The sequence below is a fragment of the Struthio camelus genome, chromosome 6 (genome assembly GCF_040807025.1).
Source record: "Struthio camelus isolate bStrCam1 chromosome 6, bStrCam1.hap1, whole genome shotgun sequence".
Classification (NCBI taxonomy): domain Eukaryota; kingdom Metazoa; phylum Chordata; class Aves; order Struthioniformes; family Struthionidae; genus Struthio; species Struthio camelus.
In genome coordinates, this window is record NC_090947.1 from 26,013,352 (window position 1) to 26,036,771 (window position 23,420).

Consider the following 23,420-nt stretch of genomic DNA (forward strand, 5'->3'; position numbering starts at 1 on the left):
AGCGATTCCGTAAAAGGTGTCCTGGGAACTTGAAAAAGCCTCTGTCAGTTTTGAGGATGAAGGGTTAAGCAGAGTTAACCGTTCTGTCACCTGCCCAAATTCCCACCCCAGCAATAAAATCGTACTGCACCTGTGTGTGTGTGGCAGGGGCTGGCGGTTGATGTGGTATATTCCTGTCCATGGTGACTGCACTGACTTACTAGAAGACTTAATTCTTATCCGTAATTTCAAAGGAATCGCAAGCAAAGGCTATTTCTCCTGTGAGTAACGGTGGCGTGATCTGCTGCAGACATAAATTGCACTCTCTTCAAGGAGCGTTGGGAAAAGGAGGTGGGAGAGAGCTGGAGGCTGCAGGTTATGCCACTACCTTACTATGCAGCTTTATTCATATGACTCAAAAGTTCCCTACATGTATGTTAGCAACACAGACTCCTACATTATAGACATTGATAACAACTTGAGGAGGAGAGCAGGGGAATCATTCAAACAAATTCTTTGTTGTAGCAACTTGCGGCTTTAGACAAACCCAGAACTATAGAGTGTATTTTCTTTTCAACTAAATCACATATGTAGTATCTTTATGCAGGGCATATAAAAGTAAACTTAGTGCTCATCTGTTAAGTGGCGTTGCTATACCTAAACGTGTGAGGTGTTACGAAGAGGTGATGTTACAGTGAGGTATCTTAATCTGGTTGAGTGACCTTACACAAGGGGAAGGATTTTCCAAGAGGGGCAGCCCAGTAATGAGGGTGAGGTGTGTCCTAAAACAACCTAGAGCTCATTCTAGCTTATCAACTACTGCTACAATTCCTAATTTGTGGGGCGCTAGTGCTTTTTCTGGGCAGTCTATCATTTAAAGTGCTGTGAGAGACAGTTTAATCATTTTAAGAGTATGCTGTGTAACGGATCTTGGAAGTGCCCAGTGCTCACTAGAGATTTATTGAAAAAACATTTGTAGCATGCCTGTCTTTCTCTCAAAAATGGTCAAAATATTAAAAAAGCAGTTGTGCTCAGCAGCTGTTTTCATTGATGCATTTAGGGCATTCCTTTTCTTTAGCAATCCAGACCTTTTTAAGAAATGTCATTTCTGGTTATCCTCAATATAAAATGGCCCATCAAAGCTACCTTGGTGCAACCTTACCTTTTAAATATCAGCCCGTGCCCTCTAACCATTTGTTATCAAGTACCTTTTAGTTCAGTTATGGCAAGCTCTCTGTTTAGTACACAGAGTGAACAAGACGTGGATACAGCCTGGGGAGTTTTTCATTAAATCAAATATAGGTTATTTATTTAAAATGTTTTGGGTGTATACTTGAAACGGTGGCGCATCTGTGAATCAAAACATACCAGAATAATTATGCGTCTAGCCAAAACAGCCTGAAGTTAAAAAACAAAAGAAAAAGCTTAGGTAAGGCTATGGACAAATGTAAAGCTATCCTTAGCCTGGAGGAATACTCAGAAAAGGTTTGAGAACCCGTAGAGGTTCTGCCTCACTTTCCTGTCTTTCACAGGATAAACTTTAGAAGGACCTCGAAAACGTGGCTTCCTTTTTCCTTCTCTCTGCCTGACTCTCCATTCTCAAAGCTAGATACATATGCAGCAAATACTGACATAACGGTTTGGGCATTTACATGCCACTTGGGGTGAGTGGGCGACCATGCACGGAGATGGGGTCTCCCCGGACTCAGTTCGGCAACGCTTTGGGGCTGAGTTTAAGGGTTGTAGTGTATCTGCAGAGCTGGGTTCCTAAAGTAAGTGATGATCACACGACCTGGCCTTTTAGTACGTGAAGACACCAGAAACATGCTTGATAGGTGGCAGGAACACGATGCTGCTTTGTTAACTTCAAAACCCTTTGCTGTCCTATTTTCTGACCACCCGTTAGCACTGCTGCTCTTGATTTGGTGCAGCTTTAACGCTGAGGCAGAGGGCAGTTGCAGCAATGCATGTAAAGAACTGGGGAGGGGGAAGGAGAGAAAGGGATCATATATGTCAGATACAGGAGAAAAGACGCATCTGAAAGATCTATGTCTCAGCTGGAGGAGATGTCCTGGCTTACTGCCAGCGAATAAACTGTTAGTGTTTACTGAGTGTAAAAAGCAATTAACAGAATAGTTTTTACCTTTTTATGAATAGAACTATGCCGTTCTCTATGCAGAAATAATCTTACAGTACATTGCAATGTAGCTGGATGGTTGCTGAAAAAACAGCAACTTAAAATTTCTCGAAAGAAAGTGTATATGTATGTGTCTGTGTGTATAACCACAGCTTTGTATTGTGGCTCCTTAAAAATCCATATAAAATACAAATACAGATTCAAAACTGTAATAGTGAGGAACGTATTTCCCATCTCATGCTGCAGGGCATAAGCTAATCTGCTGCTGAGATCAGGCAGGAACCCCCCTTCAACCCTGTGTTGTTTTTCATTACACAACTGGCTGTTTGCATTATGGTTTTTATTAGAAGTTGATTGCTTAATGACAAAAATACAGAGTTATGCTAAAATAAATAGAAAGCTCTATAGTGGAAAAGCAGAAAATAGACTCTCTGAAAAATAAGTAGAAGTCAAGGGCTGCTACGTTCTGCTGTGCTCACCCCAGTCCCTTCAAAGTCAGTGGATGTTCTCCTCACTCACACATGCATTTTCTTTATTAACCCCTATCCCCCAAATAAACCCACAGCCGTATTTTGTAAGACCTGATGTTCTTCCATTTGACTTTTTCATTTTATAAGGAGATATTTCCATAAACAATTTCAATCAGGGAAGCCGTGTACTAGACTGTTGTACCTTTAAAAAAAGATCTACTGGGCAAGTCTGTGCATTTAAACCAAGCTGAAGGATATGGAATATTGTCTGTAATAGTACAAAGAATTCCAGATCTGTTGGACAAATGTTCTCATCTGCTGTAACTCATCTATTATGTTGCTTTTGTAAATGTGTCATAATAGAATTGTAACCTTGGCAGTCTGCAAGGCTAGTTTGGGTGGAATTATTCAGAGAAGTGGTTTCTTCTGTTTGGAACAATTAAATTAAAAAATAAATAAATAAATAAGCTAACAAACAAACGCTACAGAACACTAAGTGAAACAATTTTATATGGCATTCCATCCAAACCACTCTCTACTCCCCAAATGTCTGAATAAAATTGCCATAAACAACAGAGAAATCTACAGTGCTCTGTACTCAAAGGCACCCTACAGATTGTTTATAGTACTTTTTCTTGAAGGGCACACTGTGATTGATGCTAGATACTGATTGGGAGAAGCTTGGCTCTATTATTGGAATTTCACTGATGGAGAAGAAAATAACGTCCATGCTTCTGTAGAAGGTGCAATAGATTTCACGTGACCTCCAGTTTATGCTTTTTCTGCTGTCTTTTGGTAGAGTTGTTCTGAGACAAGCAGCTCCAGGGCTTCAGCTTCAGTAACAGCAAATGTAGAGCTGGGCCTTCTCTAGCCCGCGCACAGCGATGGTAGGTGTTTGCTGTCGCTCTGGTTAGAGCCTGGGGACCAGTCCTGCCTAGCCTCACAGCAATGCTGCATCCTCCTCTCAGCACAACGAAGGCACTGAGCTGCGTGAACACATTATCTTCGAGATGGGTCTTAAGGTTCTGGTCGCTGTCCTCTGTTAGGATCTGTTTGTTCCTTTTCATTTATTCTCAGTGTTTTGGGGCAAATTCTGACTTCATAGTTTAACTGTTCCTGTAGCTTCAGCTCCTTCCTTGACTTCCTCAAGTACTCTAATTTCTTATGCTAGTCTGTGGTCCTGTATTTATGATGGTCCTCTTCTCAGGCTAGCAGCACATAAGTAGTGGAATAAGTTAAACTAGGTAGGGTCACGGTTCTTCAATGGCAACTCTACTAACTCTTTAACAGATCATAAGAATCTGTTAAAGAAGGCTTTGGGGGTCAGACAGAGCAGGCCCAGAGATATCGGAAGAAAGAGTCTCGATTTCTCCTGAAAGTCAGGTGTTGTTTGGGGTCAGTGTCTTAGGTGAGCAAACGGATGTTTTGTAAGCTTAATAAAATACTGATGGCTCTGATGCTGTAAAGTGATTTTGTGTGTGTGTGTGTGTGTGAGATAGTGCTGGGACGCAGAAGGAGTGCACTCAAGGCCCTCCCTTTAGTTTTATGTCAGAAGTGGAGAAAGGATGGTAACAGTAGTTTTATAATGATGCCTAAGATACCCTCTCTGGGTGCTATATTTATGTAAACCTTGGTTTTTAAACTATTTCACATACCATAATATATGGTATTGAAGAGTTTATTGACGAGCAACTGATGTTTTAAACCATCTATGCTTTTTAGTAAAATCAACAGAACAAGATGCATGTTTTGTATTTTAGAGCATTGGGTTGTCGCTCCTAAATGCTGTGAAGTTCAATGCATTATTCGGAAGTACAAGAAGAGGCAGTCCAAAGCAGTGGAGCCTCTTTTATTGTATTTTATGTTATTTTATGCTATTTTACAGAGACTGGAAGCTGAGTGTGACTTAAGAGTGCACGTTTTGGAATTGCGCAATAGAGTAGGCAGTAGCACTAATAATTGTTAGATCTGAGTACAAATTCATTTCAGACTTAAGAAACTGGAAGGTATTTTGATCTAAAAGCTACATGAACCCGTCTGGGACTGAGCTCTGTGTTTTGGCTTTTTTTTCCCTTCCTTTTCCACTTTGTAGTGCAAAGAAGTGCATACTACAAAATCAAATGAAACTGGCATTAATTTAGTAGTCTCAGTTCTCATAGTACTATTGATTCAGAAAGCTGCAAACAGATAGGGAGGCTTTTTGGATGCATTTAGGATTGCTGAGTTTGGAGGCCAGGATATGTAAAAGGTTCAGTGAGAGCGCCCCTTTGGTAAAGGGCTGCTTCTTAACATCTTACTAGGGAGTTCTCTTGACCTGGGATTTTTATATTAGAATTAGTCTGCATAATTTTGTTAGTGGTTTCATTATTGATTACTCATCTTTATGTGCTTCTTTCCGAAATCTTGAGGGCCGACACAAAGCTTCTTTGGCAGAATCTTTAGTAAGCAAAAGAGCATTTGCATCCCTATGTATTTTTTCTAGTGGGAGATAAGAAAATAGTCTTAAGCATTTCTTATTGATAACTTTAAATATTATGTCAGGCACAAATCAATTTGATGAGAGAACGGTGGCTATTTCTCAAGATTCGCTCTGGATATTTAATTAGCTGTAGCTTATACATGCAATTTATTTTCTTTTTTGCCTCTTTCAGCATCTGCTGGGTACCAGTGCTGATATGACTAGTGCAGTGAGGTGTGTATCTAGTTAAATGGAACTTTCTATTGACAATAACTTAACTCTTGCTAATGACTGTTTTTTATGAATAATACATGTCACAATGTTACATTTTCAGAGCTGTGATGTTTTTTACATTACAAACTTGGTTTTTTGGTGCTAAATAGCTGCTAGGAGTTGATGGCATTTGAAACGTTGTGAAGAAAAACCAGTATGAGTTGTGTGTTTATGCATATATGTGAAAAGATGTGTGTGTGTGTGTGTACATATATGTATATAATTATATATATATTAATTTTTTATTTTGAAACCAAGCAATTTGTTCTATTCTGTCTCAAGCATTTTCAGCTGTTACTGTGGAAGGAGAACTGACAAGTGTTTCTTCAAGTGTCTCTTTTTAAGTGGTCATTTTTGTTCATCATCATTCAGTTGGTGACAACAACATTTATTATTTGTATATTAATGACTGGAAATTGTTTACTGATGGAAGAGCAGTCAAACAAAGCTAGGTGAAATGAACTTTATGGATGCCTGGTAGATGATACCTGACTTGCAGTACTGTGTGCATTCTCCAGATAATCTCCGATTAAGTACCATTTACAGAGCTAATCTAGCCTAGCACAGTCTTTTAAGCAGTTTTAAAATTTCCTCTGGAAATATTATTGAACTCCAAGTATTTTCAAATATATTTTCAAAAAAAAACCCTGTATTGCTGTAAATCTATCATCACAGCTACCAATTCCTCAAACTTAATTATGACACTACTAAATGTGAAAATCTATTCAGCGCTAGGAACACTTTTCACATTACATTCACGCTAAAGATTGGCTGTTAAGAGCTCATTACTGGTAGTTTTCTAAAGAGCGGTTTATTAAACACTGTTACCTAATAAGCATCTTTGGTGGTGCAAATTGCTGAAAACAGTAATGAGTCTGATTAGACTTCATTTCAATTACGACAGCTTGTCTAGCAAAAAAAAAAAAAAAAATCTCTCCTTGATGCTTTGGAATCCGGCTACAAGGCATTACATGGTTTAAAAAGGAAAATGCCACCTCTATGTTTCCTTTCCATGGTTCAGTAATGAATAGAGAACTGTCCAAATAGCCGTCCAAATTAACACATTGGAAAACTAGATGGGCAGCCTTGGAAGCACAATCCTGTTTGCTTAAAAAATCTACAAAGGCTGTCTCAGTTAACATATCTAAATAGGGTCATATTTAGGTTTCCTCTGCTTCCCTTGTGTAAGAATGTAAAGCCATAAGTAAGAGAGGAAATTAAAATGATTCACTCTTATTTGCTTTGCAGAGGTTATGCATTGCTCTAATAAGTGTAATGCACCTTTCAATGGTGGTATCTGTAAATCTTTACTTGCAGTCACAAAACTCTCACAGCTTTCACACTGCATCATAATTAGAACTGTATCTTTCTTTTAACTTCTAAATTCTTTTCCAAAATAAAAACCAAGCTTAATAAAGTCGTGTCAACAGTGTCAAGTTGCTTCAGTGAATATTTGTTAGTTTTTGAACTTAATTTTTGATGCTAAATATATTCAACTTGTATTAATTGTAAGCTTTCTATTAAGTCATTCCTATATATTACTTGTATGTTCTGGATGAAAAGAGACATTTTAATGAAAAAAGCCTTTAAATTGATAGTTGCTGAATATTTAGTAAAATTCTCCTGTTCCTGTTGATAGTCTATAGCATTTCTAATACTAAATTAATGTGATTGCACTTTTATAATATTGTTCAACATAAAATTGCATGGATAGTTTTGCAAGTAAACCCTTGAAATGTGACTGAAGGCAGGCCAAAAGGGGGATACAAAGACTCAGAAATGGAAGATGTCGTGTTGTTGAAGGCAGCACGTTGGCTTGGGGTTCTCGGAGTGTGACTGAAATCAGAATTCTGTCCGTTCCACGTACAGCAGATTTTAAGGAAGATTCGTGTTCGATAAAGTTTGAAAGCTGTCTTGCTTAGATGTAGGAAATAAATTAGAAACTGAGCTAGTGCAGCAAATGCTGGAACTCTCCATTTATGTTTTAATGAAATACAATTACTTGTATATTTTCTTTGAGTGTTTATTAAACATGTGGCACAAAACCTAAATGCTGGTGAACAAGATATTGTTTGCGTAACTAACTGCTGAATAATTGTTGCCTAAAAAGAAAATCATAAAGGGAAAAGTGGGGCACACTTCCTTTGTAATAAATTGTTAACTCCAGTGGTTCTTGTGGCTACAAACCAGAGAAATGAGAGAAGAATCAAACTCATGAACACTTTACCTAGGAGTTTAGGTGTCCAGTATGGACACCAAAACCCCTTTTTGTCTCTCTTGTTTTATAAGATTTTTTTACCTTCTCTTTGAAACCCTCGCAGTTAGCACTGATACTTTGTGTGTTTTGTGCAGGAAGGGGACTTTCATCAGTGTTCATCATCAAACATCAAGTAAAATAGTGCAATTTTTTGCTTTTAAAGCATCGTACAATCACCAAGTGCTGCTATTCAGCTCTGCAAATATGTGCTTGTAGTGAGCTTTGAGATGCTGATCAGCGGAGCTTGACTTCTGTACCCTGAAGCAAAATTTTAAAACTTTTTTGTCATTAGGTGACTACATATACAAAAAAAGTGTGGACAAAATTACAGGAAAAACAACATAGCATATTGTTATTTAAGCTATCAACAGTGCTCAGCTACTTATTGATATGATCGTTGTGTGGCTTAGATTTTTGTTGTCCCTTGAAGGCTGTTTGCAGAAGAGGCTGAATTTGTGTGATAGTTGCAAAGGAATGTGACGTTTTATCAGCTAGGCTCCGCGATTTGTTTTGGCTTTGAAAGCCAGTGCGTTATTCTCCTCTACCCCCTGAAACGCTTGTGTGCTCTCAGTCGCATAGCATAGTGTGTGTGCCTCAAGACGTGGCTCAACTTTTCCTGTTGCCGGATGAACTTTGCTCTTTTGGAGAAAGGGGAGCCAATGTATAACATGAGGAGTTAGTTTCTTCCCTCCCACTCTCTCCAGGAGTAGGGTAAGAAGATCAGCATATACAGAGTTAAGTTTCTCAGTTAAGATGCTGTCTCTCTCGTGTGTCTGTGTAAAATAAGTGAGTGTATAATATATAGAAAGAGATAAATTTCTATATTTGTATATAGAGAATTCCCTGTTCCTTCCTGTCCCCCTCTCCCCGTGCCCCCCCCTGTAATTTATCAAGCTAACTTATATAGTTCCTTCCAGTCTTATATAGTTATAAGGGAACTTATATAGTTCCCTTCAAATGCTCAGAAAACAATACAGTAAGTCCCAAACCGCAAGCATGGAAAAAATAAGCTGTAGTCCCTTTTTTAGTAGTTAATTCAGATATAGCCTCCTGAATGAGCAAGGAGGAATCTTTGGAATTTATGGAATACCAGAATCGAAAGGTTTAAGTGGGGAAAAGATTTAGCTTAGCTTAGTGTTTCTCATATGTCAGTTCGCTAGTTATCCTTCTGCTTTTAATCTTGTTTCTGTGCTTTCGGGGAGGGGAGCAGGAAGGAAGAGGACGGGTCAGCTCTACGCCCAGCCAAGCCCAGCGAGTGAGCGGTGCTGTAGCTCTGTTTTCCCTAAGAAGGTGATTAGTACAGTTTTGGTGACTGTAGGTAAGATGCTCCTTTCCCGGGGAGGGAATTTCAGGTTCTCTGTGATAACATCACCCCTTATTAGGATGACATCTCTCATAATGAAACTTTTTTTTTTTTTTTTGTAATGGAGAAACCAAGTAAGTATGTATGTGGGTTGATAATACCCTACTTTTCTATGAGATATTTTTGTATTTTAGAAGGAGAGTGTATGGCAGCCGCAGCCACTCCGCGCGCTTGTTGTGCTGAGCAGCGTGTGTGGTGTGTGCCTGGGAACGGGAGAAGGGCGAGAGTGGCTGAGCTCTGCTAAGAGCTCTCTGCTCTTAATCCTGGGCCATGTCAGGAGCATTGGAAAGCAGTTTATCTTCATATGTCGTCTTGTATATAAGAAACAACACTAAACCCACCAAAACTCATTTCATATGTAGCTTTTTCCACAGCCTTCAGATCAAAGTTATTTTCTTCAGGCTGGACTAAATTATACGCAGGTCCCAGGAGTGAAGGACACTGAATTAATGCACTATGTCACCCAGGCCTGGCTATAGAATATTTTTATCGAAGTGTGAGATGCAACATCTCTTTACTATTTCATTAAAAATTAATGTGCAGATTGCCAAAAAGCAAAATGCATAAATAACATAAACAAATTTTATGAAGGTTTTGTACACTGTGGAGTCATCCTAAGGAGGATTTTTTTTTTTTTGAGTATCAGATTACTTCTATATATACATTTAATCAGTATTTGTTCGCCTTTAGCTAATTAGCAGAGGTACTCTAATCTCAGGAAGCAACTCTGCATACCTTTCCTATGCTGTTAGGTTTTAGAATAAGCACTTTAAAAGCAATGCAGCATTCGTCATTGCAGGCAGGAGCACTGTGTTATTGGCCCGTATAAATTAGCTTTTTTCACTCCTGTTAGTTGAGTGTATTGGGTCATAACTAACTATAGTTTATCTGAAACTTACTTTGAAATTGGTCTTTGCCTTCATATTTGTAAGGAGAATAGGCCTGGCTAGATAAATCTCTGGAATTAACCTTGTCTTGCTATACATAAAACTATAAAATATTTTCTTCTTCTTCTTTTTTTTTTTTTTTTTAGCACGGTGAGTGAAAAATATATTGAAAGATATAATGTAGTGGAATAGAGATTTATACAGAGTGCTGCTGCTGTTAATTGGTAGGAAATATATTTTAAATGACATTTGTTATGGAACTTGTTCTTGTATTTTAAAGCAAGATGATTTTCCAATATTTTGGAACAGCATGATATAAAAAATAATTCAATATCACTTGCACTTCTATTTATTGTACACCCACTTTGTTCAAATAAAATATGTCCCTTTATGGCAATTTTAACCCCATTTATCCTCGTGCACAAGTGTTCACCTGTTATTTACTCGCATAAGAGAAGGTCGATACTGCAGTACAAGGGGAGTGCTCTGTTGTGACATAAACCATACATATTCATTAGCTCTGCTCTCCCTATGGACATGTGTGGTATGTCCTGATGATCTTCATTTGGCAAAAGGAAGTGGGGGTAAAACGGAAATTGTCTTAATGGATTTAAGATACATGAAGAAAGATTTTAAGAAATGCTTTATTTACAGTGAGGAGCCAAGCAATAATTTTAAGTACGAATGGAAAAAAAATTCCTATAAAATTGAAACAATTTATTGAACCATGATCAGCAACAGAAAGGGAAACTAATAGAATGCAATATTTGAAAATGATTCAGATACTACAGTTTCTCTAGAAAGCTGGAAGGGTTTAGGTTTGGATCTGAATGTTCTGTATGAGGCTCACTGGTGTGGAGAATACATTCCTTTTGCCCCTCACTTGCTAAAAAACAAGTTTAGGGGTCTATATTTCACCTGCTGCAGCTGATTACATGAGAAATGTAGTAAAGCAGTGAAAGTATGTTATCTGCTCCGGTTTTAAGGATTTGTGTTATGTTCTTTCATGGGAAACGGATCTCAAATTCCAGCTCTGGAAAGGGAACCAAGGAAGAGGTTACTTTTGCCCATTTTTTTGCTTAAAAAGAGTGAATACCCTTTGCTGCAATTTTAAAAGCTTCAGTTAGGTTTGTTGGGTTTACAGAAGTAAGCACGTAAGTGGAGTAGAGTCATGCTCCAGTTCTGGACTATTTCGTATTTGCATACACTGAAATACCTGTACCAGATGGCCATCTCCTTATTCATTTGTGACTATATTTTACAATGTGAATATTGTAATTCTCTAAATCACTGGAATTACTCTGCAGTAGTTACATTGATCCTTATGTTTCTGTAGGCACGAATTTCACATTAGGTAGCATATTACATCTATGCAAAATACATTATACCTATTATATGTTCACTGGACTACAAAAAGTGACCTTTTTTTTGAAATCGTGCTTACTTTTGTTTGCAATTAGTGTTCTTCCAAGTATTCTCTCAGAAATTAATATTATCTTATTTGTTCAGCATTGACAAAACGCACTAGGTCCTTTAAAGGCATGGCACCGTTCTGACGTACTTGAAGGAAAGAGTATAGAAACGTAAAGTATAGGAAGACGAAGCATTATAATAGGTTAAAAGAAAACTCATTACCATATTTGTCATCCTTAATGTGTTTTCCAGTTGATTGAGAAAGGCATAATGAACAAATGAGTACAGTGAGGGCAGACTGATACAGTAGAATATTTTTAAGTTAGGCTGAAACTAGTCACAAATATGACCAGTACTGTGTAGAAAAACGATTCTGACGCAGATATGCATAAATGGTTTTACTTCTAGTGTGCAATGTTAGTGGATCGATGTGGTTTTGCTGTAAAGATAGAGCATTGGATTGAGACTGTTTTTGTGCTTAAAGACTGCAGTACAGAGAAACGGCCGCCTCTGAGGCGGGTAGGCATCACGGGAGGTCCTGCCCAGCGCCTATGTCTTAGGTACAGTTCATCTGTTCTGCTGGCTGCTTTGTGGATTCACCTATAGTTCTAACCTGCTTCTACTGGCAATATATAGTAATATCATTTCTGTACCTATGTTCTGCCTTTGCTTGCTGATTCTTATTTCTGCTTATGTTGGCTCCGTAAGGCCTTTGAAGCTGATGGATCTGCTAAAGGACGTTTAGCCAGAAACGTCTTTGTGACTGTGAAGGGTACTGCTTTATGTAAATGGAGGGGAGGGGGCTTGGAGGGAAAGAACTAATTTGCTGTAAATGTATTGTAATTTGCTGTCGTGAGGTGCGAAAGTGCGATTTAAAAGGAATAATCATTTGACAGTATTTAAATTAGATAATTGGGAGGTATTAGTTTGAGATTCCAGATTTGGAGTTTCAGTCTTAAGCAGTTCCAGGCTGTCCTAAAATATGTTGTGTTTTGGTTATTGCTTTTATCTCTAAGTGCTGTTGACATATATGCAATCCCCAATATTACTGATGATTTAAGTGTTTTGTTTTAAAGATTGAAATGTTTTCACTGTCCCTGTGAGACGGGAATTATATTGTAAACACCCTGCCAACAGCTTGTTCCCGCTGATGTACATGGCATGCACAGGCTATTATAAGAGGAAGACCAGACCCCTACCATGCAAATGCTGAGAGCACTTTACAGGCCTATTTTCCTGGCTTTGGGGCTGCCACTTACTGAATACAGTTTGCAAAGTTGGACCCTGTCCTTATGGCTGGGCAGTTCAGTTGAAGGCTCATCCTCCCACTGAATCCTTTGACGTCAAAGGAGTTCCTCACAGACTGGAGCAGAGGTCTTCACTGAGTAATTAGAAAATAAATGTGGGAATCATTTTCCTTCCCCCCCCCCCTTTTTTTTTCTCTGCAAAACATAATTAGCTCAATCCACTCTTCAAAATCCCTCCTGTTTCCAATTAAGAGAGATCAGTTGCACTATCTTCAAATAGCTGGAAATTATGCTTATTAATAAAAAATGGAGTGTAAAAGAAATGTTTTATCTTGAATTAATTTTTATTATTATGGGACATACGACAGTATACAGTCTTACAAAATATTATCAGATTTAGTACAAACCCAGGGAGCTATGTGTCCTAAATCTAGAACAGCAGGTACTGGATGACTCATTCATTCAGCTCGTTCCATGCTTAAGGATTTTAAAATATGGATTTAGGGCCTGATCCTCAAGGTAGTGACACCTTCAGCTCTCCCTGCAGTAAGAGATTTGAGGAGTCCTCCCGTGGCCCCAGGGAAGTGTCTATGCAAGTGGCTGGCTGCTTTGGCAGGGCTGATCTCTGCACGTCCACGAGAAGCAATCTCTTGGCTAAAATCATTACAATCCATTGTGTTAACAGCGCCTTGAATAATTGGAGATAGCAGCTGAAAGTAAGTTTGGTGGGCAGGAGCATCTTTTGGAGTCTGGCTAAATGGGTAATCGGTTCGAAGTTAGGAGGGTCAGATCCACTCACAGGTCCGGAGGGAACGGGCTTGGTGGTGCTCAGAGCCGGCGTTTTGGATTTGCCTGCTGTTGAAGCAACAGAGATGTTGGTGGACGTAAATATTTAGGGACGGGTGGCAGAAATAGCTTGTTTACCTGTTCACCGCTGGTGCAGCCTCTCCCCTTTCAACAAAGCGTTAAGCAGTTGCTCAGATCACGTTGAACCACGTGCCCAGCGCTGAGAACCGGCTCGCAGGGCTGGTGTTTACAAGGGCCCCCGAGCGCCCGCGTGGCTGGCCAGGGCCTGAGACGCTGCGGGCAGGAGCAGAACAGGAACAGAGAGACCGAAACAGGAGAAGGATGATTTTCTTTTGCCTCGGGTATGTTGAAGTAACAGCTGGAGGCTCCTGATCCAAACGGAGGCCGGAGTTAGCCAGCGGAGAAGCTTGCTTTGTTTCCCCTCTCTGGTTCCCAGGAGCTGCCGTCGTACAGGCTCTGCCCGCCGGGGTCTCTAGCAACGCAGCGCCACCTCTGCTGGCGTTTCCAGAAAGCCACAGTTGCTTAAACAGCTTAATTTTAGCTTGATTACTTTTCTAGAGCTGTGAGCAGGTAGGAGAGAGGTACTGACATCCTGGTGTCCTTTGTTTAAAGCAGGTCATTGTTAAACCGAGTTTATTAATTATAAGGTGATTGCAGGCTATTGGACGTGCCTGTGGGACGCACAAAATCCTTTGGTTTTCCACCTGCTATGTTCCTAGCTGGTAGTTCTGCACTTTTTCATGCTTTTCAGGAAAATGTTTCAACACAATCCGTTCCATTCAACGTGAAAGGAAAGGCTAGTTAGTTGTTCCTGTCTGCTGTGCTGGATCTCATCCTGCGAGGGGCTGAGCAGCGTCCCCCGATCGCGAGGCGGCTGGAGGCGGGGGATGCTTTGCACGCGCGGCCGTGCACAGGCTCCCGGACGGATGGGGCCCTCCGCAGCGTGGAGCACCTTGCGTGTTTCTTTTTGCGTCCAGAGTACCAAGTGTTTTGTTTGGTGTGGTTTTTTCTTTTCTTTTTGTTTTGCGTAACTCTGGCATTGTTTCCTTTTTGTTCTGTTATCTTATCCGTAAGCCGGAATTTGTGAGTGTGTTTCTGCCACACGGAATTATGTTATGTGCAGCTTGCGAAGTATCATGTATTAGATTTTATGTTTTCAGGTTAAGTGCACAAAATTAGAAAGGGGAAAAAGAATGGTCGAACACTTAGCACAAAATAATTGAATAATGAAATTGTTGCCTATAATTAGTTTAAATGTAATTCAAATAGATCCAACTGCAGGAATTGTGGTGGTGAGTTATATAGCAAGGCTGTCAGGACAAGTGAAAATAGATGCTGCAAAAAAAGCCTTCACTGCCTCTCCTATATAATGTATTAAATTTATCTTAAAAGCAATTCTCTGATAAGTGCATACCTGTACTTAAAGAACAGAATCCTTGCCTTCTGCCTTTTACAGCCCATACCAGCACAGTGTACAAATTTCTTCCACAACTGTCCATAGCTCAGAGGATTCCTAAGTTAGCAAAGATTTTTTTTGAAAAATGCATTCAGCCTTGCACTGCTTCTGAATTTTATTTTCACTGAGTTAGAAAGCAAACATGCTACTTGCAGGATGGCTTTTTCTGTCAGAGTTTAAATAATACTAAAAAAAAAAAAAGTTCTAGATATGTGCTTATTTATGTGATTTTAGACGTTTATATCGACATTTGGATTCCTAACAAAAGAAATTGCGGGAAGGTCTATCACCTCAGGCAAAATGCAACTAATGAAATACAATTTCAAACACACAGAGCAAGCTGCTGCAAACATTGAGACATTGGAAGAAAAGAAAAAAAGAATGAATTTGCACAATTAAAAGTAACTGCAACTTAATTTTTCTCCCAAATTACGCTTTTGACTCTTGCCAAACAATTTTTAATCTGTTAACAAATGAAATGAAATATAACAAAGTTTGGTACTTTTTCAGTTTAAAATCAAAATGAGGAAATGGCTCTGTGTCCCCCCCAGTCCAGGCCATCCAAGTGGACTCCATGTAAACATAGATTTCTTCACTGCATACTAATGCAAAAAATATGCTTATGGTTAACTATTAACCTATGCATCCAAATAACACTAATGATTGCAATGTGCTGGAATAAATGCTCATGTTTCATGGGATGAGAACAGTCCTGTTCTCTTAAGCTTATCTAATCAAAGCCTAATCCTGCCTTTACAGCCTTTGTTAAATGCATTGGTATTTAATATGCATCAATAAATAAACTTTCAATTATTGTGCAGTGAGCATATCCAAAGATAGCATGACAATGTGAAACTACTGGTCTATCTAGCAATTATTCCAAATAAAGAATGTTGATAATGTGATTTCACCCTCCCCTTATAAGAGAGCATTCAGACTTCCTGACTCTTTTGCAGCCTCGTAACAAGGAAAATAAATTTGTCGTAGGCAAATAAAATTCGAAGAATTAAATTTTTACACTGTCTAAATAGATTCCCCCACTGTGATTAGAAGTAGAATTAAAGGATTTTTATTATTATTATTTAAAAAGCACATGATCTGTTCTAAATGAGGAAGGTCAATTGGTGGAATTTCTAAAGTATTTGTGAAAGGTCTTTTGAAAAACTCACTAAGTGGGTATTGTATGATATATGTTGTTATGCTCTGACCTGGTGTATTCTTTCATCTCTTCAGTCTTCCTTTTACAAGCCATTAAAGACAATGTGCCAAAAGCATATTCATTAACTGCAGTACAAGTACCAGCTCAATCAAATTATCTGCTTCATCCATGCCTGTTTTACCATCTTTATCAAAACTTTCACTGCTGCTTAGTGCATCCTTTGCTAAGAGCCTTTCTCATGGTTTCCGTTCAGTAGTATCTAGTGAAGCATCGATCTACTGAAGTTCTTGTGCATCCCTGTAGCAGAAGCTTTCTGTGTTTTGGGAACCTTACAAGCCCAAAATCACAGAACACAGTGTGCTTTTTTTTTTTTTTTTTAATAGGGCTAATGAATTTGTATGTCTTTTAGGCAGTTCTGCATTACAGGAACATTAATATTCTTTCCTTTTAAAAAGGCTTGAAGTAAATCCCATGACACTAGAAGACTTTTAGATGCTGATTACTTGCAATTGGCTCTTGGTGATTTGCTCTTCAGATTGCCAGTTGAATTTAACAAAGTGTGATTTCTGAAAAGCTTCTGATAGTTTCTCATTAAAAATGCATTTTTTTTCATATGACCATGATTTCTATAATTTTACCCAATTTCATGATACATTTACCACCTTTGAAAGGCAGTGGTTGAAACATCAGAAACAATTAGCAAAAAAGATTATATTAATTCTAAATGAAAGAAATAAATCTGCCAAAAACTCAGCCTCAAAACTGCATTTGTCAAAAGCGCTTCTCTGAATTAACTGTTATAGGATAAGTGTATAATTGTTAACAGACATTTTTCTCAAGTTGTCAAAGAGTTTGAAAAATGAGAAAGAAAGAGCATGCTCAAAAAAAAAGCCATCCACAAGTAATCAGTGGCATGCTCACGTGGAATGAGATTTGCAGTACTTGTACTAATAAAATATAAGGCTCAATTAGAGATACTTTGCAGTTTTCAGGCTAAATTTAACTGATTTGGTGATTTGCAAATGCATGAATCCAAAAATAAAAATGAAGAATCCAAATGCAAATTAGTGCAACTGCAGTAAAATATAATTGCAAATGAATCTGTTGCTTTATTCATTTATTGTGTAATTACTGCAATCCTTCCCACCTTGTTTTCAGTATTTCTTAATCATTAAGTCGGAAGCATGACAGCAGTGCCAGCCCTGGCATGATTCTCTTTGACTAAAACCTTGTAAATTAACACAATTAGCACAGCATCATCCTGCTAATTAACTTCCAGTGTCTGGTGCAGTGGTTTTGCAAACAAGGAAGAGGGAGTCAGAAGGGAATAAACATGCCAGTCTGTTACCAAACTCCACGCTGTGTTAGGCTTAGCTCAGTGAGGCTAAGCTGGCCATGTCAGATGCCAGAGTCAGGCAATGAAGAGCTAAAGGGGTTGGGGAGAAAAGCAGGAGGGGGTAGGAGCTGTCAAAATAGACTGCAGTAATTCAGAGGGGAGCTAGTGCCACAGATGCTTCATTTCGCCTAGGCCTCCTCCTTATCAGGGAATCTCTGCCAGAGGGCACAAGACTGTTTGCAAAAATCACTTTTGGTAATATGAGAGAGATTAAGGAGGTCTATTTGATACAGCTGTACAAAAATCAGCAATGTGTCTGCCATGCATAGGTAAGAGTTGGAGGGGGTTATCGCTGTGCTGGTAAATTGCTCTTACTGCGCGGGGTGGATTACGGAGGGAGGGGGGATAATTCACATCACATTATTTGCGAGATTAATTGCTTTAAAATGGCAATTGCATCCTATCGTTAATTTTTTTTTTTGTTTGGTATCGATAGGGTTTTATGGCCAGCTGTGGAAGCCACAGAACTTTTAGGACTTGGCTTCGTTTCTTTTTCTTCATTCCCCCCCCCCCCCCCTTTTCTTTGTACCCTGGAGGCTGTGGAGGGGAGGGGGGGAGAAAGAGAGAGCAAGCAAGGAGACCGCCAGACAAGTCATGCTTGTTTTTTTTTTCCAGAGCCTCAACAACAGAACTGAGAGGCAGAAAGGAGCCAGTTGTAATTCATACCGAGTTGTAGGCTTTGTGTGATGAAAGCGACGGAGCGCTGCCTGGGAGATTGCTTTGCTGCACTCCACGAAGCAGATTTGAAACTGTCGTGGACCACTTTAGATGAGAGTTGGATTATGGAATGACCTGCTATGTCTGTGTCATATTGTTCTGCGCAGGGTGCATTATACTGTGCTAACTAGGTGTTCAGTACCAAATAAGAGAGGTATCCTAGATGTGATCTGTCAGCTGTGTCTCATATTTTTATATTGGTTAAAATATAAAACTGAAACAGTGATGAGAGAGGACAGAGCAGTTGGATGCTGTGTATGCTAACAAGTAAATCTGCACTCAGAGTATTTAAAATGTTAGTCTTATTTCATCCCTTCAAGAAATTGGGCGTTAGCTCTAATTTTTTTAAACTAACACCCTCCCCCCACTGAATCGACAAAAAACATGGCTCTGTGTGTATGTGCCTATAATAAACAAACCTGACTGTTTATACTGCTTCATAAGGGCATCGCATTTCTTTCTTAAGGATTTGTAGTGTTAACTACCGTGTTTTAGGCCGCTGAAGAAGTTTACAGATACTACATTTGAGCACTCATTTAAAAGCGTCCGAAAAAAAGCTAAGATCACTGTTAACTTTGTTTTTTCCTGCAACCATAGGCTTGAAGATGCAGTGGACGCCGGAGCATGCCCAGTGGCCAGAACAGCACTTTGATATCACTTCAACCACCCGGTCTCCTGCCCACAAGGTAGAAGCCTACCGGGGGCATTTGCAGCGCACCTATCAATATGCCTGGGCCAACGACGACATCTCGGCTCTGACCGCCTCCAATCTTTTGAAAAAGTATGCAGAAAAATATTCCGGTATTTTAGAAGGCCCGGCTGAACGGCCCCTTCTTAGCAATTACTCTGAAGCTCCGTCAGGGTTGGTGAATGGCCGGAAGAATGAAAGCGAGCCCTGGCAGCCTTCACTGAATTCAGAGAGCGTGTATCCCATGAACTGTGTCCCAGACGTTATAACCGCCAGCAAAGCTGGCGTAAGTGCAGCCCTCCCTCCCGCAGACGTCTCTGCCAGTATAGGGAGTTCACCTGGGGTGGCCAGTAACCTGACAGAACCCAGTTATTCTAGCAGCACCTGTGGAAGTCATACAGTTCCCAGTCTTCATTCAGGGCTCCCATCTCAGGAATATGCCACAGGATACAACGGATCTTACTTGCATACCAGTTACAGCGGCCAGCCAGCACCTGCACTTCCTTCCCCTCATCCATCCCCCTTGCATAGCTCTGGGCTTTTACAGCCCCCGCCACCACCGCCGCCACCACCAGCCCTCGTCCCAGGCTACAATGGGACTTCTAACCTCTCCAGTTACAGCTACCCTTCTGCCAGTTATCCTCCTCAAACTGCTGTTGGCCCTGGGTACAGCCCTGGGGGGGCACCACCTCCCTCCGCGTACCTGCCTTCAGGAATCCCCGCTCCTACTCCTCTGCCCCCAACTACTGTACCCAGCTACTCCTACCAGGGTCATGGTCTGACGCCCATTGCACCGTCCGCCCTGACAAACAGTTCAGCCAGCTCTCTCAAAAGGAAAGCTTTTTACATGGCAGGGCAAGGAGAAATGGACTCCAGTTATGGAAATTACAGCTATGGCCAACAGAGATCTACACAGAGTCCCATGTATCGAATGCCCGACAACAGCATTTCAAATGCAAACAGGGGGAATGGTTTTGACAGAAGTGCTGAAACATCATCCTTAGCATTTAAGCCAACAAAGCAGCTAATGTCCTCTGAACAGCAAAGGAAATTCAGCAGCCAGTCCGGTAGGGCTCTAACACCCCCATCCTATAGTACTGCTAAAAACTCACTGGGTTCGAGATCAAGTGACTCATTTGGGAAGTATACCTCCCCAGTAATGAATGAGCATGGTGATGAGCACAGGCAGCTCCTTCCTCACCCAATGCAAGGCCCGGGACTTCGTGCAGCTACCTCATCCAACCACTCTGTGGACGAGCAACTGAAGAATACTGACACGCACCTCATTGACCTTGTTACCAATGAGATTATCAACCAAGGACCTCCCGTGGACTGGAATGACATCGCTGGCCTAGATCTAGTAAAGGCCGTCATTAAAGAGGAGGTTTTATGGCCAGTATTGAGGTCAGATGCATTCAATGGACTGACTGCTCTACCTCGGAGCATCCTTTTATTTGGACCTCGGGGAACAGGCAAAACATTAATGGGCAGATGTATAGCTAGTCAGCTAGGAGCCACGTTTTTCAAAATCACTGGCTCTGGCCTTGTCACAAAGTGGCTAGGGGAAGGAGAAAAAATTGTCCATGCTTCCTTCCTTGTGGCAAGGTGTCGCCAACCCTCGGTGATTTTTGTTAGTGACATTGATATGCTTCTTTCTTCCCAAGTGAGTGAAGAACACAGTCCAGTAAGTCGGATGAGAACCGAGTTCCTTATGCAGCTGGACACTGTACTGACTTCTGCTGAGGACCAAATAGTAGTAATTTGCGCCACAAGTAAACCAGAAGAAATTGATGAATCTCTTCGAAGGTACTTCATGAAACGACTTTTAATCCCACTTCCTGACAGCACAGCGAGGCACCAGATAATAGTACAACTGCTCTCACAGCACAATTACTGTCTCAATGACAAGGAGGTTGCACTGCTTGTCCAGCGCACAGAAGGCTTTTCTGGACTAGATGTGGCTCACTTGTGTCAGGAAGCAGTGGTGGGTCCACTCCATGCCATGCCAGCCACAGACCTTTCAGCCATTATGCCCAGCCAGTTGAGGCCAGTTACATATCAAGACTTTGAAAATGCTTTCTGCAAGATACAGCCTAGCATATCTCAAAAAGAGCTTGATACATATGTTGAATGGAACAAAATGTTTGGTTGCAGTCAGTGATACTACTTTTAAAAAAAATGTTATGAATGTTGGCACACACAGAACCTGCTACATAGGGTAGAGAACCCTTTTCAGTAGTGTTAAAATTGCAAAGGGTACTGGGAAGACTACGATTTACCTTGCCTCTAAAGAGTCAGGGTAGACTTGAAGGAAAAGTGCATCAAACAAGAGCTGCTGATCTGAAAAAGCCACACATGACAGAAAGCATATGTTGATGCTCAGTTCTGTTCAAGCTAGACAATACTCACCAAGGAGCAAGGTGCAAGTGGGTTGATTTCAGAAGGACATGAACCCTGTGTGTTGATTCCATTCTGCTGTTCTTGAGATTTAGTTGCTGTCAAGTGCCTGAAGTGGTGCTTTATTTTTTGTTTGCCTCACAATTACATTGGTGGCATGTGCTAATATAAAGAGCTTTAACTTCAAACATTATTGGACTAAAGAGATGAACGGTTGTGTTGCGACAGAGAACCAGATTTTTGCTATTCTAAGAGCAACAGTATTCCTCAATCCTGTCTGTTCTGCAGTGTTAAACTAAGAACAGGTAAAACAGGGTAATGGTAATCTGGACCTTAATTTCTGCAGTTCATTTCTTTTAATGTTCTGTCTGCAAAAACTCAGGAAAGTGATTGTGATTTGTACAGTACCTCAAAGGAATGTGTTGAAAGCACTATGTACTGCTGAGAGTTATAGGCTAGGCTTCAATGTTACTTTATATTAAATATGTATGTTTACCTCAACAATTGGAGAATGGCAAGGAAAATTACTTTGAATGTATCCAGGAAAAAACTAAAGTGTGATATGACTGAAGCTTTACAGTTTTTAAAAACAGTGCAAAAGGATTTCCCTGTGTTAAGGAACAGTTCTTTTGCCAATTTGTCAGATCAAACCAGAGCAAAATGATTTTTCTTGTTGGCAAACTGTAAGAGTTTTCAGCATATTGCTCCTTGATAACTATGTGATACAGTCTTTAGAAGGTGCATAGATGAAAAAAGAGCCACTTAATCGGTTTACGTTAGCATCTGAAACAGTCAAACGTAAGATTCGGTAGGACTCCGGGAGGCAAATTACCTCAAACTACGACTGCTGGCCCTTATTATGCGGCTCTAGTTGTAGTTGTGAGGTTATTTTGGTGAAGCTGTAGGGAACGGAATCAGTGTAGGTCACTGGCAGAGCTGTGGGTTGCAGAGCTGCTTAGAGCAACGCAGTAGACTGTGACCGAACACACAGTACAAACAACAAAGCAAAACCGAACCCTCAAAACACATTTATTTCCCTTCCCAAACTGTAAAGTTGAGTTTTTATTGTGTATGTACGGCCCCATTGTCCTTAATGCAGTCTTCATTTAGCATCCATTAGAAATCTTCCAGGCTGGAGCGTGCCCACCATTATTTCTACCTCAGTTTTGTTACGTTTCTCTTGGAAAGCAAAGGAAGGAATAGGGCAAAAACCAAAACCGACGCAAAAGTCAGATTACGTTAGGAATGCGAACCTGCTAAACAAGTTTCAGAGAGCTGCTGGCTTTTTTCCCCCCTTGAAGTCAAGCTTTGCTGTGTGTTAGCACTCTTTACCCCACTTTTTCCTCCCCCCGGAGGAAGAGAGAGAGCATGCACGGTCTGGTGTCTTCCTTCTGGAAAGACTAGCTGGCATGTGTGGCATTTTGCTCGGTTCTCCCCCCGCCCCGGCTTTCCTTTTATCCTTTAATGCTTTATGTACAACTCTTTTGGTGACAGCTGACTGATGTTGGGTAATGTCTCTGAGCAGGAGCAGTGTATGTTGCAGCTGCCCAGAGCCTCTGCCATCACATGAGCAAAACAGCCTTGGCTTTTTTTGAATGTATTTTTTTTTTTTTGGCTTGTTTACTTTAAAGAGACAGTAACAAAACTGTTGCCAAGCACTGGCGTTTAGTGTTTCTGTGAAGTAACGTACATTCAAAACCATTAAATAAATGCACTGAAAAGGCCCAAGAAGAGAGACAGCGATCTGTCACTAGATCATATTCATCTTCTCAAAAATTGTACAGAACTCATCTGTTGCGTTTAATCAATGGAGACGTTTAGCGTTCAGAAAGCTAAAGAGGGATTTTGTGATATTGCTGGGATTTTATGACTCTTGATTATAACTTTCCTTTATCTTTCTTTTAATATATATATAAATATATATATATATATTTAGATAGGTCATGCTAAAAACAGAGCAAATAAACCAAAATCTAATTTAAGGTGGATTCCTGGCAAACATTTTGTCTATCTAAAACTTTGTTTTAAGCATGAAAGTATCATTTTAAAAACAGTGCCTTTCATTCAGGATATAGAAAGTAAGACTTCAGTACATCACCTGCTTTTTTTTTTTTTTTTTTTCCTTCTTCTTCTCTTTTTCACACAGCAACTACAGCCTGCAGTTCTTGCTAGGAGCCAGTCTTTCTGCCTCCCCAAACCTCCACAGGCTGCTTCTTCACCCCAGTCATTCCACCGTCCTCATCGTTGGGAAATCCTGACGTCCCCGTTAGCTTTAGGTTCACATTGATCACACTGGCAAGTTTTCTGTTGCAGTTT

At 40.2% G+C, this 23,420-nt stretch overlaps 1 protein-coding gene across 2 annotated transcripts in view; it reads left to right on the forward strand.

Moving 5' to 3' along the window:
- Positions 1 to 22,959, forward strand: part of FIGN (fidgetin, microtubule severing factor) — a 97,862-nt gene extending 74,903 nt beyond the window's left edge. For both annotated transcript variants that reach the window (XM_009676161.2, XM_009676162.2), the window contains one exon: positions 18,617 to 22,959. In XM_009676161.2, the coding sequence (XP_009674456.1) occupies positions 18,617 to 20,868 (2,252 nt within the window). In that variant the 3' untranslated portion in view covers positions 20,869 to 22,959. The remainder of the gene's footprint in view (positions 1 to 18,616) is intronic.
- The last annotated feature ends 461 nt before the right edge of the window (positions 22,960 to 23,420 follow it).